The sequence below is a fragment of the Coturnix japonica genome, chromosome 2 (assembly GCF_054131305.1).
Source record: "Coturnix japonica strain WE chromosome 2, WE-NBRP24, whole genome shotgun sequence".
Taxonomy (NCBI): Eukaryota; Metazoa; Chordata; class Aves; order Galliformes; family Phasianidae; genus Coturnix; species Coturnix japonica.
Genome location: NC_140664.1, coordinates 12,661,309 through 12,680,004, shown reverse-complemented (window position 1 = coordinate 12,680,004; position 18,696 = coordinate 12,661,309). Strand labels below are relative to the sequence as shown.

At 49.5% G+C, this 18,696-nt stretch overlaps 1 protein-coding gene across 1 annotated transcript in view; it reads right to left on the bottom strand.

Annotated features, from left to right (window-relative positions):
* EXT1 (exostosin glycosyltransferase 1) overlaps window positions 1-18,555 on the bottom strand; it is a 149,838-nt gene extending 131,283 nt beyond the window's left edge. The window contains exon 1 of the mRNA XM_015856181.3: window positions 17,269-18,555. Within this exon, the coding sequence (XP_015711667.2) occupies window positions 17,269-18,218 (950 nt within the window). The 5' untranslated portion in view covers window positions 18,219-18,555. The remainder of the gene's footprint in view (window positions 1-17,268) is intronic.
* Between the last annotated feature and the right edge of the window lie 141 nt (window positions 18,556-18,696).

Here is an 18,696-nt window from a genome sequence, read left to right as displayed (position 1 = left end):
ACACACATTGTTTATCTTTTAATCCAGGAGCCTTACACAGGGAAGAACCATCATTATAACATAATCCAGGATCTGGGCCAACATATGACACAGAGTAGCCCTAAATCTCCTAAAGCCCTTCAAAGGAAGCAAACCCAGCAAGCCAAAGTTTCAGGCGGTTCTGCAGCACTGCAGTTCATTTAGTCCCAAAGTGCCACCCTTCTCAGCAGCCTGGTGGTCGCTGGCATCAGCTCCTGCTGCCCACTCCCAGACCTGGTGCCCACCTGCAGACCCAGTGCCCAAACAGCACTGCCAAGCTCTCAGGTTCCTTGCTGCGACAGGGCCTTATTTTAGTGTTTAAAGAAAAGTGTGTGTGGTTTTTTAAGCACTTGTATTTTCATGGCTCATACAACAACCATGTCCATACTTAAGGAAACATTACAACACCCACAGCTTCTTCGCTTTGGCTTTCCATTCCCACAGACCACTCAGGAGATGACCGCTGTTCAGGTAACTGCAGGAACAAGGGCTTAAAGAAAGTCACTGCAGCTGACCTGCCTTGAAAGCCTCTTTCCCTCCCCCTCCTTCCCATCTGTCTTTTTTCCCTCTGAGTATCCTCACCCAGGAGTTGTAAGGGAAAGCAGATATAAGAATACACCATTGTCATTAATGAATTGGCTCAGTCATGCTGTTAACAGCCCCATTTAATTGTACGATAGTTTTTGCTTGGCAGCTTCCTGCACTATAATGTAGTAACAATCCACTGCACTGTCCCAGATGAACTACCAGGGCTCAGTTTACCATGTCGCTATATTCTTCACACCAACTACCCGAAATTTTATCCATTTGCCTCTTACACTTCTGTAACCAAGCATATAGTCAAGGCTAGAATAGTTAGTATTCACCTCAGCTTTCATGACCAAGGCACTCTAATAAATACTACTGCACAGGGGTATTTACCAGCAGCATGCTCCCCATGGGCAAATCTGCCATTAATCATGTGGTGAAGTGTCCAAGCTGGTTGTTTTGGGTCTATTGATACAACTAGCCTATCAATAGCAAGACTCAGAGCCCAGAGCAGAACCATAGAGCAGTCTGGGTTGGAAGAGATCTTAAAACTCATCCAGTTCCAACCACTGCCGTAGGCAGGGACACTTCCCACCAGGTCAGGCTGCCCCAGGCTCCATTCAAACTGGCCCTGGATCATCAAGCACCACCCTTCTTTCTCACCACTCCTCCCTGTTCCTGTTACTTACCTTCCATCACTTAATATAACCAGCCTGTCCAAAACAGTAAAGCCCAGAAGAAATCAGGACTTCCATCCTAAATAACCGTGAAGACTAGTTGTGAATGGCTCCGAATGTGGCCACAGAAAGTCACAATCTCTCCTCAGTCTCCCCTTGGAAATGCCCCATGGCAGCAGGGACAGCCTGGTGCCCCAACCCATAGCACAGATCTGCCCCCAGTGCTCTGCCTGCCCCTAAAGGGAGGGAGATTTATGTACATGCTGTGCTAAGCAAGGGAGGCAGCTTCATATGGCACCTCTCATCTGAGGCTCACAAAGCACTTCTAAAAATTCAGTATCCCTGTTTTGCAGACAAAGAAACAGCAAAATTACTCAATCCAAGCAGCTGGAGAAAACAAAAGCCACAGATCTGTGTAGCGCTGTAGAGTTTTTCTTCGTGCTGTGTCTGAAGGACAGCAAAGCCTTTTTTCACATTTTTACTAGACATGCCATTTTAAAAGACTGCATTTTGGAATGTATATACTCCTTTCCTTTACATTTCTTTATCGTGTTAATTGATCCTGCCTGCCAGCTTTGCAGGAATCAATCCAGCTGCACGGGGCAGGCGCGAGCTGTCCCTGTTAACAGGCCACCGTGGGCTCCAGCCCAACCCTATTGGGAATCCATAACAGCAGCTGCTCCCATTGGCTTCAGGGGGAGTGGAGAACCTCTTCCAAGCTGAGGAAAGTGATCCTATAGAACAGGAGATGATGAGCAAAACCAGAGATGGAATCACTCCTGTGCTCCCAGAGACAAGAAATACTTGTAATTTCCAGCTATTTAAATGCAATGAGGTCAGAGTCGAAGAGAAAGGTCTGGTACAATTGATCCCAGAACTAGGAAACAATAACACTTTGGAACCAATATGGATTTTCTTTAACAACAATGTAACAGGGCACGCTGCAAAAACAGCAAAACCAGATAAATATAGAAGACCTGTCTTCCACTGAAGAGCCAAGTGCTGGAGTCTCTGTTTACATGTACATTACTAGCGACACCATGCACTGTATCAAATTACAGCGTGATTTCCATTTCAGTGCATGCAATTCCTCCCCACTACCCCCACCAGTCTCACGAGGAATCACACTGCCAGGCACAGCAAAAAAAAAACATCCAAACACCTTTGGCTATAAACGCAGCTGTCTTGCCTTATTATAGGATGCTTTCCTTTACAGCACAATGCACCCACACACAGCTAACTGGAAAAGATTGGTTTCTTCCTCCCCTCACATTAAACATTTGCCTCAGTATCCCTTTCCTTTTCACTGCTTGGTAAGAGACAGCTACCAGCACCACTCTGCTACTGCTCAACATCCACACTCAGCTGCTGACATAAAGGAGAATCGCAGCACAAAGACAGGGAAGGCAGCTCCGTGAGAAACATGAGCTTTGTTTCTGCTCTGTGCAGCCTTCCTGGGCAGCCCGGTGAGCTGGCTGGGCTGTGGCTTCCCAAAACACAGCACTCATGGCACGGCTGCTGCTGGGCTCCCCAGCCCTGCTGCTGGCCCGGCACAGCTGGGAGCCAGAGGAAGCTGCAGCAGGGCTGGAAATAATAATAAACATCATAAACAACTTGAAAGTAAATAAATAAAACTGTTGGGTTTGTTTCCCCCGCTCATGTTGATGGGAGCACAGCTCTTTAATGCATTGAACTTCCTATAACAAGCCTCGCAAGAGACCTAAGCTGCCCAATGTGAGTCCAAGCCAGACCTTTCTCCTCCACCCCACAGCTCAACATTCATAACAAAAGAAGAATTTGAGTTGTAAGTGTCATCTACATAAAGGTTACCTGGATACTTTGAAGGTAAGAGAACATGTGCAAATGGCACAGTTTCACTTATGTCACATCAAAAAGGAAATGCACCAAAAGCTTGACCCTACAGGTAACAAAAAATAATATACAGAATAAACAGAAAGAGTCCACATCACACCTACAGCACAACAGAAGCCAGCAGCTCGAGTTAGGGGACACTTCTCCCCCACACAGTTATGCTGGGAAAGTAACACCCACTGGACACACAAGGAGGTTACATCAGTGGACACCCCAACTGTAAAATACAATTGCATTGCTGTGAATGCAAAGCAAGGCTGATCTCAGAGCATTCTGCACACAGACCTGCACACTTTCCAGGGAGATATCTCCCAACCCTATAAGTTAGAGAAGTAATGCCCCAGGAAAAGAAAATAACAGAGTAAAACGCATTCCAGACCTTTCACTAAAACTAAGTGGAGCATTATGCAGTAGGGGAGGGGGTCAAGCATCTCAGACCACTTGACTCTTGAATAGAAATGCATTCTGCAGCCTCTGGCACACACAGCACACTTAGCTCATGCAAACGAGCCTCTGCTGCCAAATGACACGTTTACACATCAGCCTCCAATCTGGCACCATTCTCTGCTTCTTCGGAGGCTGCTTCTTAAACAGATGAAAAACTTCTGGCCACAGTCTACGAAGCAGCTCACCTTCAGTTTACCTCCTAACACCTCACTGCTGCTGACGGCAATCAGCTGCCCACAGACCCAGAGCAGCCACAACAGTTCTGTTTAGAGACAACCACAGCCAGCAAGCTGCCTATTACTCAGCATCCCCAGGTCAGCAGGCAGGGACGAGATGAGAAAAACGCATTTCAAGGAAAATGCATTTTGAGGGAGCGATGCCAAAGCAAGGGCAGTGAGAGGAGATGGTCAAGGCTGGGGCTGGTGCTGCCCAGGAGAGCCCTGTGCTGCTCTGCTGGGCCATGCTCTGGGAGCAGCAGGCAGCGCTGAGCCTCTGGAGCATCCACAGCCCTGTCGCATCACTGAGCGCTTTGAGGCACGCTCCCAGCTCCACTGTTCCTAAGAGTGAGAAGAACAAAAGCAGCTGAACGCTACAGTTCAGAATTACAGGGCTCAGCTCGCAGAGAGAGCAGCGCTGAAATCGTGGTGGCTTTTGAGAAGGTTACAACTCACATAAAAGCTGAGAAGCTGTTTCCTCTCCTATCACTCTAATTAATTGTGCAAATGAGAACAGGCCCTAAGTGAATGTACTACAGAGCGCGACTCCGAGGCACCTTGCAGCCCTGCAGCTTTCAGCTTTCAGCACCAACACCCAAAACTGCTCACTGCTGTATTCAAGAAAAACAAACAAACAACAGTCTCAGACCGGGAGTTTTCCTCAAGGTTTTTTTCCCCGCTACACTTTACCTTTAGAACAGTCACAAGCCGTTAGCACGTCTTGCTTTAATATCTAATCGGTTAAATGATCCAAATATACTTTTTCATAGGAAAAGAACACATGGGAACAGGTCACTATTGCACAGCAGGCTCTGCAGTACCACTGGAGCACACTAAGAGGATGAAGGAGCACTGCCCACCTGCTGCTCCTCACCCTGCACCCAGCCCTGCAGGAGGATGCCATCGCTCGCAGGCACCTCCTCCTCCCCATTGCACACAGGGCTGAGCCAGCAAGGAGGATGCTCAGGAAAGCTCCCCAGAGCCAGCTCATGTTTGGTGGTGGTAAAGGGTTTGGTGGGATCACAGCAGGGGCAAAGCGAAGCAGAAGGGCTTACAGAAACACTGACCTTCACTCCTCCTTTGGAACGGTCTACAGATTCCCCACTTAGACTTTACCAAAGCTTTCAAGTAAAAATCCATTGTCTGGGAGGGAAATTCTTTAAAAGAGACATAAAACACGTCCTCCCCATCCCTGAAGATGCCCCAGCGCCTCTGTGAGCGCACTCACGCTGGCTCACACCCTTCCCAGAGGAGCTTAAAACCCTGCATAATTGATGCTCTACCAATTTGGAGAGGGGCTGGAGCCACACAAAGAGACCCTTTATCTTACAAACAGAACAAAACGAAGCAGAAACGAACTCATTCTCAGGCTTATAAAACAAGCCTTTACAGATAATTATGTTTTATTACTCTTCATTTTATGAGAATTGTGTTATACAAAACAAATACCAGATGCCTATTTGTTTCATATTGGGAAGGGGGGTGGGGAATGAATCTCTTCAAGCACTGCCGTGAGCAGCGCTGCTTTTAATTAAACACAATAAATGCATAAAAATTAATGCTGTTTGGAACCAGCAGGTAGGAAGCGAATGTAAGAACTGCAGCCACTAAAAGAGCCTCTTGTCCCCAAGCTCCCATGGCAAGTGCTTGGGGCCTCCAGCTGGTGCTCTGGGAACAAGGCTCCTGAGATGTGATTCTCACTGAAAAATTAATACCCAACTCTGCAAATAACCAAAAGCTGAAAAAAAAAGGAGGGAAGGAATTTAATGGTACTGCCACTGAAATGACACATAGACTCAACAAGGAAAACCCGTGAGTTAAAAATAAGCCAGCCATGCAGCTTCAAGAGGAAGCTATGGGTTCAAATGATGGAAGATGAGGGAGATAGCAATGAAATACAAAGGGATTTGTGACAACTTTTAAACCGAAGTAGCAGCACTTACATCTCAGTATGAGCTGGATTCTTCCACTTGTGCTAAGGCTGACACAACAGTCCTCCAGGAGCGTGCAGGACCCAACCCCACAGCAGAGACCAGGGACATGCATTGGAAACATGCAGAAGACAACTGGAGGGAGGCACGCAAAGCACGCACAAGCACAAAAGCAAGAATTGGACACAGCTCCTCAAGGAAAACAGAACATGCCCAACTCCTCAGCAACAGCCAGATGTCAGCGGTCCACCCCCAAAGAAGAATCACTAGGAAATTCATTTCCTATTTGCACTGGTGGTTTCCTTTTTCATTTTAATTGCATTAAGAGCCGATCATAGAGGGACAATAGATGCTTCTTTCTCAAGGCCAGTACTAGCTGTGCATTGTCAATCCAGTTTTCAGCATCACGCCTGATACTGCTTTAATGCTAACATTCTGCAAAGAGGCTGGAATTGTGTTGGCAGGATCGTGTTCCAGTGGGAATCTTCTTCTAGAAAGATTTTGTGAAAGAGAGATTTTATAGACAGTGCAGCAGCAAATGCCAAACACGTAACAGTGGAATGGTTTCCACGTTGAGCTGCTCATTTCCAGGTTTCCCTACACTGTAACTGTTGAGAGGGTCTCCTGTCCCACCCTCCACCAGTGCCTATCCTCAACCTGAACTGTCTCCTCATTGCATTTGTTCACAAATATTCACTGCATTCTATATTTTATTAGTCCAGCCAGTTAACTGTGAGACCACTCAGTACAATTACAGCAATGGGTGCACTGATTATTTTGAAACGTGGTTATCCCAAGGATAAAGGTGAACAAGAAGCATCGTTGTAAGCAATAACTGCACTACCAGGGCAACCCGGGGCCACATCACCACCCCGAAGCACATAGCTCTCATTTCAGACACAACACGGATCTCACTGCTAATTATTTTACCGTGACCTGTGGCAGAAGGGTTTTTCATTAAAAATGAAACAACATCACAAATCCTTTTCGCTATGAAGGTTTATTATAGGCTGCTGGAAGCAACCACCCAAACAAAAGCAGAAAAGCTGTTTTCATTGGAAATTCAGGGATGTTTCTACACACAAAGCCAAAGGACACGCATTCTAATCATCGCAATTCCTATTTCAGCTTGCAGTGCCTGTGGCAGCTGGTTTGCCAGCAATGCAAGGGGAGTACACCAGGCTCCTGAGCTGTGGGTGTTGCTGCATCCCCAACCTCCACCAGAGGCTCATGTGTTCCAGCGGTCCACCTCTTCCCTCCATCACTTCATTCAGTCACTTTCATCTTGCCACAACAGCAGCACCACGAAAGGAAAGGGGGCAGTGGGAAGAGTGTGCTAAAATGAAGCAAAAAGAGGGTTATTTGGGACTGGAAAAGTCGACCTGACAGAGGAATCTGGCAAGAGCTGACACTGCGAGCTAAAGATGAAAGCTCTAAGTATGGGACCTGTGGTACATGTATGGCAGTGGTGGCATGATTCACATCAGGAAAACACATCTCTGACACTTCCTCAGCATCACTCCCATAGAAGAGACAGACAGCAACCTAGGACTGCTAAACTTAGCTCAGATTTCATATTTTGGTAAATATGCACGACAGCGCCTTGAGACACATGGCCAAGCCGAAACTAAAACGAAATGGTTTTTAAACCTTTCTTAAATGGATCCACAAAGCCAGCTGTGCAGCCCAAGAACATGCCAAGTAGTAAAGGGGAAGAGAATGGCAGCCTGCATCAAGATTTGCAGAACTGGATTTATAAAGAACACAAGCGGGGAATGAAAAGAGAGAAATGAAAATGAAGAATTGCCTAAAATACTTCCCTGCAATACTTCCCACCTTCAGAGATGTCCCCTTAAAACCCCCACCTGTTCCAGTCACCTTGCTGCTATCAGGTTTTTATTACTCTTACTTGGGAGAAATGCTCTGGCACTTAACATGCAGGAGCGGTACACGGGAATAGATCCTGCTGCCATAGATAATGCGGTTCTAAGGGAAACCCATCAATTGTTAATGGCCATGCAAATTGTTGAAACTAGAGAGTTATTCACAGTTATCTCACTGTGATTTGGTAAGTGTCCATGCCTGATGCGATCACTCACTTGATATATTATTGCGCTACCATTCAAGCAGCGGCCTTACCTTTCGGGTTTAGGGGGAACAAGAAGTGTGAGAGGACGGTGAAAGGCTGCTATTTGTTTGAAACTATTTTAAGCAGCCACACGTACCTTCTCATGCGAAGGTTTTACAGCACAGTAAATCTCTCCCCGAGACTACAGTCGTGACTTACTGAATTCCTTAAACCCTTCTGATCAGAAACTGAAGACGTTTAGTGCGCAGTTTCAGACCCTGCTCTTGCAAAGCACCTTCTAAAGTTTCACCCGAGCACACGGTTCCCACATCCTTTGCGGCACTGGATCTTCAGGCTGCACATTGCACACTTGTACATTTTCTGATCAGGGTTTTCTACTGCTTATGCAAAAATGTGCTGACACTCGGTGAGCTACAGGTGTTTCCTCCCATCCATAATGCATTCACTCTCTTTCGGCACCAACTTAGCAATTATTAATTTTCAGCATTACTGCAGCTCCAACATATTAGATGCCTTTTGTCGCTGCTGTTGTTGCTTCCTGCCTGTGATTTATTACTTTCAGAGAAGCGCAGTTTGTTTCTTCATTTTGTTTGTTCGTTTACAAACAGCCCTTCGGGGGGAAATGTTATTCTTCTTTATAAAGTAATTCTGAAATCGCAAGATAGAAAATAAATCCCGTAATTATGTTTCTCACTGGGATTAGGTAAATTATATTTAATTAAAAAAAAAAACTGCTAGCACCCAGCACAATGGTTGGTGGCAAATCAAGGAGATGAAACATGTATGTGTTTATCTTCCCGCTGCAGCTGATGGAGTCCCTGAGCAGGAACACCCCTTCCGACCTTCTCAAACACAGAACCAGACACAAAAACAAGGACTCGTCCTCCCCTCCAGACAAAGGTTCTGACTCCCAAATGTTGCCTGCGATTTCATTCCTGCAGACTGAGCAGGGAGAGGTTTGATGGGCCATGGAACTACGTGATTGCACCAGCAGTTTGGTGCTGTGATGGGCACCTGCCATTGTTTGCAGGGAAAAAGCTGTTCAGAAGAAGTCAAGTCTTGATATGGAGAATGAAAGAAAAGCAAGATTTGTAACTAAACTCCCTGCAGCCGCATGAAGGAAGAACTTGGTGCTGGCTTAGCAGGGTCACACTGACCCCAGAACTACTGCTAGTTACCATGCTAAACTGCTTCCTGCACACACTTCCAGCTGTAAACGCAGGAACCCACAAGGAGAAGCGCTTTGCAGCAGCAGGGGCTTTCCACAGCTTCTCCTTGCTGAGGGTTTGCAGTCACACTCCCATCCACGTTCCTGCACCCAGCATGATGCAGTCACGCTCATCCTGCAGTGCTCTCACCAGGCTGGCAGCCTTTGGGTCCTACAGCTGTGATGTTTTAGGGAATCATATATAACAGACATGTCCAACCTGTGACCCACTGATAGCACTGTGGTTGTGCCATGCCCCACGCATTCATGGCAGCAGCTCTGCCTCTGCCCCATTGAGAACCTTGAGAACTCACTGTGAATTGCAACCACCGCCATCACACCAGCCTGAGGCTGTAGTTTCACAAATACAGGGTCAGATATCCCACTAGTTTTACTGTCCTCTTCTTAATGTGTTTTAATAAGTTCTGTTACTAATATACATTAACTTTGTTATACATTTTATGAAGGCTGCTCTGAAAGTAATGCCTCCTACTCTACTACGTTGGCCTGCGACATCAGAGGACGTTAAAGGTACAGCAGCAGAGGCTGAACCTTCCCACCAACATCCCGTTCCATGCTGTTGTCATGTAACAGATGGCAGCAGACGGGCAGTCTGACAGAGCAGTGTCTGACATGGGAGTGCATATGAAGCAAAGGTGTGTCACCAAACTCCTCCCTGCAGAATAAACTGCAACTATTGACATTCATCGGTGTTTGCTGGTTGTTCGTGGAGACCAGACAGTGGATGTGAGCACAGTGAGGTGGAGCATTCCAGCAATGGCCACAGCAAGTCACCTCCGCAGGCTCTTGTTCATCACTGATGAAAATAAATAGTTAATAGTGGTGACTGCTGAAAAAGTGTTTTGTAGCTGAGAATGTACTGCATTAAACAGTGTTATTGTGCTCTTTGTATCAGTTGCAGTTTCCACGGCAATACTTAAAAGGCAATACTTTAAAAGGCAATACTTTCAGAGCAACCTTTGCAGATGCAGCTCCAGACAATTCCCCTTCTTTCAGTGCAGCCCAAGCAAGACAAAAGGTGTGACATAAGGACGGATGGGCATCTATGCTCTTTTGCAGCCTCAAAGAGCTGATGGTGAACAGCACAAGGTCCCTCACACCTACTTTAAAACATTTTGGTCTCTTTTCAGTAGTGAGTGGGGACAGGACTAGGGGTAATGGGATGAAACTACAGCATAGGAAATTAGTTCCGCACGAATGTGCGGAAGAACTTCTTTACAGTGAGGGTGACGGAGCACTGGAACAGGCTGCCCAGGGAGGTGGTGGAGTCTCCTTCTCTGGAGATATTCAAGACCCGCCTGGACGCCTACCTGTGTGACATGGTGTAGGGAGCCTGCTTTGGCAGGGGGGTTGGACTTGATGATCTCTAGAGGTCCCTTCCAACCCCTACAATTCTGTGATTCTGTGATTCCGACACACATTTAGGACCCACCGTCCACTTGCAGCCATCAGCGCTGTGCTCCGTTCTGCCAAGGAGCTGAGCAGTGATTGATCCCATTGATTCGTGTCAATGGGCTGACACAGCCACATCGAGCAGCGCTAATTTGGTGGGAGGGGAACAGAGCTGCGCTGCCTGCAGCCCAGTGTCCTGCCAAGGTGCTGCTGCAGCAATGGGACCGTGCCGGGATCACGGGAGCAGCCAGACACTTCTCCTGACCGTGTTTACAGCCAACACGCTGTCGAACGCCTAACTGTATAATTATAATCTATTACAATTATGCAAAAAAGTAACATTTCAGATAGGCCTTCTCATTTCCCATTCTTAGCACTGAATACTTTTGTTTTGCAGCCAATCAACTAAATTAGCTCTAATTCTGCTTCATTCACAAACACAAAGAGTATATTAGCGAAAAAAAAGTGAACAAACGGGAAATTCACTTAGGAACATAGGAATTATTCTGTTTTCATCTGTCTCTGGAACAGAATCCAGGGGGAAGGAAGCCCACTTCAGCACAGGCAGCTCTGCAGAGCCCTTCGCAGCACTGCGGAGCCCTCAGTGCAGCACCAGGACTGGCAGAGCCTCAGCACCTGGGTGAGCGATGACACCTGGAGCTCGCCACAAGAAGCAATGGGAACCAAAGGGGTCGTGTATTGAAACTTACCGTATACCGTGATCTGGGAAACCTGAAAAGAAAAACCCAATACAAATTTGTTTTTGTGTGGCGTCTAGAGAAAATGGCACCTCCTTCCTCTCGTTATTGAGGAGTCCCAACCTCCACAACTGGCTCAAAGTTATGTTTCCTTATTCCCATTCACAGTTCTATTTTAGAAAGTCACATCACATTTGAAAGTCATTTAACTGCAAACGCTCGCTGAGGCTCTTTCTCAGCAGAGCAGCTAGGCACAAAATTCTGCTGAGCAAGTGCCTGGATTTCTGAAAGCATTACTTTTCTTTCCTCATGTGAAACAAATCTCCTCTCTTTTGTTCTCATCTTGAATTCATTCCTCCCGTTAGGTTCCTCTGCACAGCCCCGGAGTGCCCGTCTCTCACCCAGCTGTGTGCAAGCCACCTCCCACTGCAATTCCAGCTCAGAACATCCTCCTCAGCCTCTCCCAGTGCAGGAGTTCAAGCTGTCTCAAACAGCAATCTGCTCACACACAGAAGAAAGTAACATCCCCAGCATGCTCTGCCTTGGACTTGCAGCCCCAAAGCACAGCAGTGAGTGTAAGCTGGCCAGGACACCCATATGCCCCAAAACACTAAGCATCCTGGAAAGCTGCAGAGTGTTAAATATAACCTAAAGTTACACATTCCTGTGTGCTGAACTCATCTCCCTATGACACAGGACAGGAATATGCAACTTGCATCATCCCGCAACTATAGGCAAGTCCTTGAGAAATAAAGCCACCAAGGCAGGATGCGGCCATCGCCTCACTTCCAGTTATCCATGTGCCCACCGACTGCTTTCCTCTGGGTATTACAGCCTGTGTTTACCAAAGACCACAGAACTCTGGATTTGCTGAAAGAAATCTCACAGTGAGAAAGGGAAAGCAATCACAGATAATACTCCAGAAATCATCAGATTACAGCACATTCTCTTGACTCACATCTGTTGAGTAAATAAGTGTTTTATGCCCACCAGTCTCATTTACTTCCCTCTCAGTCGGCTGCTGTTTTCCTCTCCAGTGGACTGTTCCAAGGCTGTATATGTACATGTACACAGATTATTTCCAGCAGAGTCTGAAACTTGGGTTTCAGTCTGATCTTCCTACACTATGTTGGATGCAGTAACCTCCTCAATATTGATATGTAGTTACGTGCATTTATCCTTCTCTTGGGGCTAATGCAGGGTATGGGGAGCACATCCTTAAAATCAAAGAATCATTATGGCTGGCAAGACCGCTAATATCATCTAGTCCAGCCATCAACTTATCACCTCCATGCCACTCAATCACATCACTTTGTTACTGTTAGGGTAGTATGGTGAGGTTGTGGTTGGACTCGATGATCTTTAAGGTCTTTTCCAAACTGTGCAATTCTATGATTCCATGATTCTATCCACTCTTTCCTTGAATGCCCCCAGGGACAGTGACTCCACAGCCCTTAGCAGCCTGTTTCAATACCTCATCCCTCTTCCTGAGAAGAGTTTTTTCCTAATACCCCATTTAATCTGCAACCTTGTTGCAGGCACCTTCCTAGGGCGCAGCCGGTCAGTCCGGGCTGGAATCATGACTTCCAGCTCAGTGTTGGGTTGGGTTCAACAAACTCATTTCAGGTTTAATTCTGCACAACATGGAAACGATGGCTTGGACTGTTATTTTGTTTCAGTTTTCTACTGCCACTAAGTGATAACTGTTTATCATTAGGTTATCCTGCAACACCAACATTTCTGCCTACAGAAAAAGGACCAGCCCAGCCACCTGCTGTAACAGTTTGTCACCACGCAGCCTCGGGTTAAACGCTTGACAGAAGCGATGTAGAAAAGCCTGGAGCGAGCAATTATAATAATAACTTACCCCACATGAAAGCTTAATCACTCAGTCAGGAGGGAGGCTGGATGCACCCACAGGCAGAGTGCATGACCCTGTGCAAGCAGCCTTGTGTTCTGTAGGATGGATGGACACCAGAGCATGTGTGGGATGGATGGAAAGCATTCACCTGCAGGGTGCCAGCACAACGTCCCCTTATGGTGTGCATCAATGACAATTACCATCCTTATCTTGGTGGCTTTAGGGGCACATGCACTGCACCCTAAACTCACACCTTTTCCCATCTGCTCCAAGAGACACATTAGGACACGCTGATATGCACTGAGCAGGGGGAGGAACGTGTTGCAACAAATGTGCTTCACCAAGGTGCGCTGAGGCAGGGGAGCTTTGTTGTTTACCTGCTTACTGCTCTTTGGAATAAACGCATTGTAGAACAGGCACATTTCCAGGTTCTTGAAAATTGATATGAAAATAAAAGAGCAGCCTGATGGGGTCAAGTCTCTGCAGGAGCCAAGACGCTCTGGGAAAACGCCCAAGGTCTCTTAACAGTTCTTGAGTTTCTCCCAAGCCCCAGAAACAGACAGGTGATATTTGGGATCCGTGGGCCCGTTGTGTCCCAGCTCAGCTCACTGCTCTCAGGGTCAGATCCCGTTCCAGACAGACAGCACAGAAACTTCTCAGCCCTGTCCTGAATAGCTGCATAAAAGCTGACCTGGAACAGCATATCAGTAACGTACCTTCATATTTTAATACAGTGCACCGAAGCTCAAGATGTTGAAAGAGGAATTTTGTGTTTGTTCAAAGCACACACATACACGCACAGCACTGAGATTCCCATCACACCTGCAGCAGGGACGCCTGAGCCTTCCTGCATGTTTCCATGCCAGCCCCGTGAGCAGCACTCACCCCTAGTGTCAGGTATTTCTTTATTTTCATATGTGTACATAAGCCCTGGTGGGGAGGAAACAAAACTGAAATTGCTTTTCTTCCCACTGTGCACTCACTGCACAGCCCTGTAACCTTTGCTCGGGACAGTGCTTTTATGGCAGGAGGTGCAGCTGTGATTGACACACGTTCCACCAGTAGAGTGCACACCAGGTAAGCCTGCAGTGCACCGGGGATTACAGAAAGCAGCCGCACACATGCGTCTGGCTGGGTGTTTTCCCTATAACACCCCACTCAACCACCAAAGGTCCCTGTGCGCCCTGCAGGGCTGTCCCAGCTTTAAGCACGGTTTATGCCAGCACCCAGGCAGCACCAAGCAGGTCTAGGGACGGCCACTCCTTACCAAAAGCCTTCAGTCTCCTCTTGCCAGTCCAGTCCCATGCTGTGCTGCCCTGTTTTCTGCTTGGTCTCACGCTATACACACTTCTTGAACACTGACTGCTTGAAAAGCATTACATCTGTGAAGAAAGCTGAGCTACACTCGGTCTCCACCACCCCAAGGAAGTTTGCAGCTGTCCAAAAATTTGGCTTACCTTCCCTTCTCCTGCCTCCTCTCTTTGAATCCGTTCCTTATCTGTTTTGTTTTTTTCCCCCATCACTTCATTGCTGGCATTAACTACAACTATCCTGCACAGATCCGGGTAGAAGGGCATTGAACAACGAGCCCTTACACTTTAATGTACCTCCCTGCTATGCACCCCATGTTCTGCAGGCAGGGTTGAAGGCAGCCATCAGGGAACGCCGCAGACAACAGCATTTATTCTCCTAGAAAGATCCCCGTTCTGGTGTGAATCCATGCATCTGCCTTGATTAAATTATCACATTCTACAATTACTTTCAGTATCCACAGCTATTTCTGTTGCCTTCCAAAAAAATAATTATTTGGAACCAGTTGAGCCTGTACACGAATTCTGCCTTTGTTTAAAACACATTGTACGTATGTATATATTTAGACCGTCATTAAATATTTAAGAGGCTGTCTTCAAACTTCAGCAGCACTGCTTGCTCACTTAACCCTTTGTGAAAGGGAAAGCTCAAAGCTAAAGCCCTTCTGAGCAGGAATTTGGGAAGCCTGATGGTTCCAGCCACGGTGTCAAAGTCCAGCTCTGATGGAGCCAAAGGCACCACGGAGAAACCAGAGGTTTTCTTCGTTTTCCTCTAAGTTCTCTTTGCTAGTAGCCTAATCACAGTATGCAATTCATTTAGGCCTGTTTTATCTGCTGAGATGCAAATTAATTAGCTGTAACATACAGACAGATCTTCCAGTACAGTTCAGGACAGGGAGTCTAACACACACATGGCATCCTCACCTTCCCCGCTATCAAAAATGCTTTGGCATTTTCCACAGGTGAGGAGGGTACCTTTCTTTGCTCTGTCACATTCCTAGAGGAAGGAATATATCCTGCAGACACAGACCTTGCTCAGTCTCAATGCTGACACTGTGAGCAGATAGATGTCCACGATGAGTAACGTACAGCGTGTGCTGCACTGAGGGTAACAGAACACACCCCACCTCACTGACATGAGATTGACCACCTGGTCAACCCAGCTCAGTAAGCTCTGCCCCTCACATCAGGCCAGCACCAACGCTCACCTCGGCCCTGCAAAGTGCTGCAGCACAGGAGCAGCAGGGTGCCGTGTAGCCCTCCCAGTCCTACATGGATACGCAACAATGTGCATCTTGGAGAAGGCGCTTATCCCTTCCCTGATGAAAACCTCAAAGACAAGCTGTTAAACTCGAGCTGAAAGAGTTCCACAGAAGCACTCTGTGTATGGCTCTCAAGGCCCACAGTTTACTCAGACCAGCGAAGGTCCAGCTTAGAGACATTTCAAAGCACACCCAGTGATGGTCAGCTACCGGGGTAGGCTGAGCAGAGTCCTTCTCAGCGCTCACATCTGAGCCTTATGTCCAGCAGAACAGTTACCTGCCCTTGGGATGTGACCTGGTTGGCTTTATGGAGCCAGGCAAACTGCACGTGGGGTCAGTGCCCTGATGGTGAAGCAGCACTGAGCATCAGCAGATGGCACGCGTGGCTGCTGGCCGCACCGAGCACCACAGAGGGATGCTCCCACCAGACACCAGTAACGGCTCAGCACGGCGTCTGAGCGCCAGGAGCTCAGTGTGCCTCAGCTCTTGGTGTCATCTCATTTGCTGCTGATCATCTTTTTTCACTTCCTGCCTTACCCGGCGGCGCTGCGAGGGAATGCTGAAGCCACCAGCAGCAGAGCAGGGCTGTGTGCCAGCAGGCAGCACGGCGCACCTCTGGGGGCTGTGTGTGCACCCGGCAATGAGAAACAGGCAGCAAAGGGCAAAGCTTATGAGAAGAGCCATGTCTTGTAATAGGACAAACACTACGGCTGGGGGAAAAAAAGTTCTTACTCATGTCAAACAACAGCCAGTGTTTGTTTTTGTGACAGCCAGACAACGGGGTGCACAACAAATAATGCAGACCTTTCCTATCTCACATTGCTCCTCCTGTGCCAAACAACTGCACAACCTGAGGCCACAGCTCTGCCCTCCCGGTGCCACTCCCAGTGCAACCTATGGGACCCCATCACCAACAGCGTGACTTCAGCTCAGCATCTCTGCACCGCTTCTACTCTTCACTCTGTATCCCCACTGGGTTTTTTCCACGCATACATCATTGCAACCCATCCACTAAAAGCTTCCCAACATCAAGAGGCAGTAAACGCCTGCCCAGCATTTAGCTGCTGCCTCCCCACTCCGGGACAGATTTCCCAGCACATTTCGCTGCTCTTACCCCAGTCCCTCCCAGCCCCTGTGGTCACTTTGGGTGTAAAGCGGGCAGCTGAGGGAAGTTCTGCTCAGTGCGATGCCACGGGAGCTGCTCCTGCTCCTCCCCACGAGTGTTTCCACCCCCGCTCACAGCACAGCGCATTCAAAGCCCTTCAGCAGCCCCACAACGCTCTGCTGGCTGCACGGCACAACGCCGCTCCTCAATTCAGCTCCTCCTGCAACGTGGAAACTGCTCTCATGGCAAACTTCACACGCATCCAGCCAGCAGCAGCGCGGTGCTGGTCGGCATTCAGATGGGCTGCACGCAGCTCAGTCAGCACCGCAGCGCTGGATGGAGGTAGCTCCCCACGAGAGCTTTCCCCAGCAGCTCTAAGCACAAACCTGAAAAGCATTTGGGAAGGTAAAGGCGCAAAAAGCTCACACAAAGATCAGGGACAGCCAGGAGACGAAGCGCTAAACACAAACCGTGCTCGCAGCACTCGCGCATCCCCGCACACAGATGCGGGCACTCGCACTCAGGTATCAGTACAGCGCGTCCCTTCCCTTCGTGCTCCAGCCAAGAGCTGCGGGGCCATCACGGTGAGGACACCCCGACCCACCCGCAGCCCCGCGGCTCGAGCGCTCACTTACTTCTCGTATTCGGTGTTGTCTCTATCGCAGCGCGAATCCTTGTGCTTTTGCCAGTCTTTGCCGTGCTTGCAGGTGGTCAGGAGGACGACGTCCTCCCCGTTGTGGACGTGATATAAGGCATTCCTGGTGTCTGACCCTATCCCTGTCAGGTACCTTTTCCCCTTGAATACCAACATGTACTTCCTGAGAGGAGGGATGGTGTTAAACCTCAAAAATCCCTTCTCCCCTCCTGTCCTAGGGTGATCCTTAGAAAAGAGCGGAATAGAAACATCAAAATTGGGTCTGAAGTTCTCGGTGCTGATGCTGGCTTTGGCCAGCATGGCCTGCCCGATGTCGAAGCCCACGTCCTCGGTGTAGTCGGGCCAGGTGCCGGAATATAAATTAAAAATCAAGTGATTTCTCCCGTTGTTCCACAAGTGGAGGCTCTGCACTTTGGAGCGGAGGTTGTGCACGTACTGCGGGGAGAGCTGGTCCCGGTCCAGCGTGTCCAGGCTGAGCACGAAGAGACACGCCTGGCTGGGGTCGGAGGTGTAGAAGCGGGAGCCCTCGATGGCCGCCAGGACGTTCTGGTAGCTCTCGGCGATCTTCTCCCCCTTCTGCTGCGGGTACACGTAGACCTTGAAGCCGTTTTTCCGGCAAAGGGCGAAGTCGAAGCAGGACTCCATGCGGCAGCGGCGCCCGCGGTACAGGCCGGCGCTGGCGTCCCGCCGCTGCCGGGGGGAGACGCGGCCGCCGCCGCCGCCGCCGTCGGGGCCGGGCTCGAAGGGCCGCAGCGCGTCGGGGAAGCGGGGCCAGGGCCGCTCTGCGCCGGGGCCATGCCGGCCGCTACCGGGCGGAGCGGCGCGGCGCGGGGCGCGGGCTGCCCGCAGCTGCACGCCTCCGAGGTAGAGCAGCAGGGCGAGACAGGTGCCGGCGGAGAGCAGCGTCAAGTAGCGTTTTTTGGCCTGCATGTGTCCGGCGGGGGTCCGGGGGGCTGCGGAGGAAGGCGGGGGCGGCCCGAGTTCGCCGGGCGCCGCTCTCAGCTCCGCTCCGCCATCTTCCCGCCGGCAAACACTTCAAACTCTCTTCGCCCCGCTCCGCTCGGCTCCTTTCCCCAAGCCGAGGGCTGGGGCCGCGCATGTGGGCGACCGCCGGAACTTTTCGCCGCCGCTGTCTCAGGGGCGGCGGGCGGCGGCGGCCCGGCGGCGGCCCGGCGGGGCGCCCCGCATGCACTCAGGGGCCGGCCCCCCGCGCGGGGCGGGCACCGGGGCAGCCCCGCTCCCGCCTTCCCGGCCCTCTCCTCCGCCACGCTCCCGCCTCCCCGCCCTCCTCCCTCCCTCCCTCCCTCCCTCCCCTGTCCGCCGCCGGCTGCCGGCCCGGCGGGGCGGCCCCAGCGCTCACAGCCGGCGGGAGCCGCGCCGCAGCCTGACGAAGCCCCGCATCGCCCGG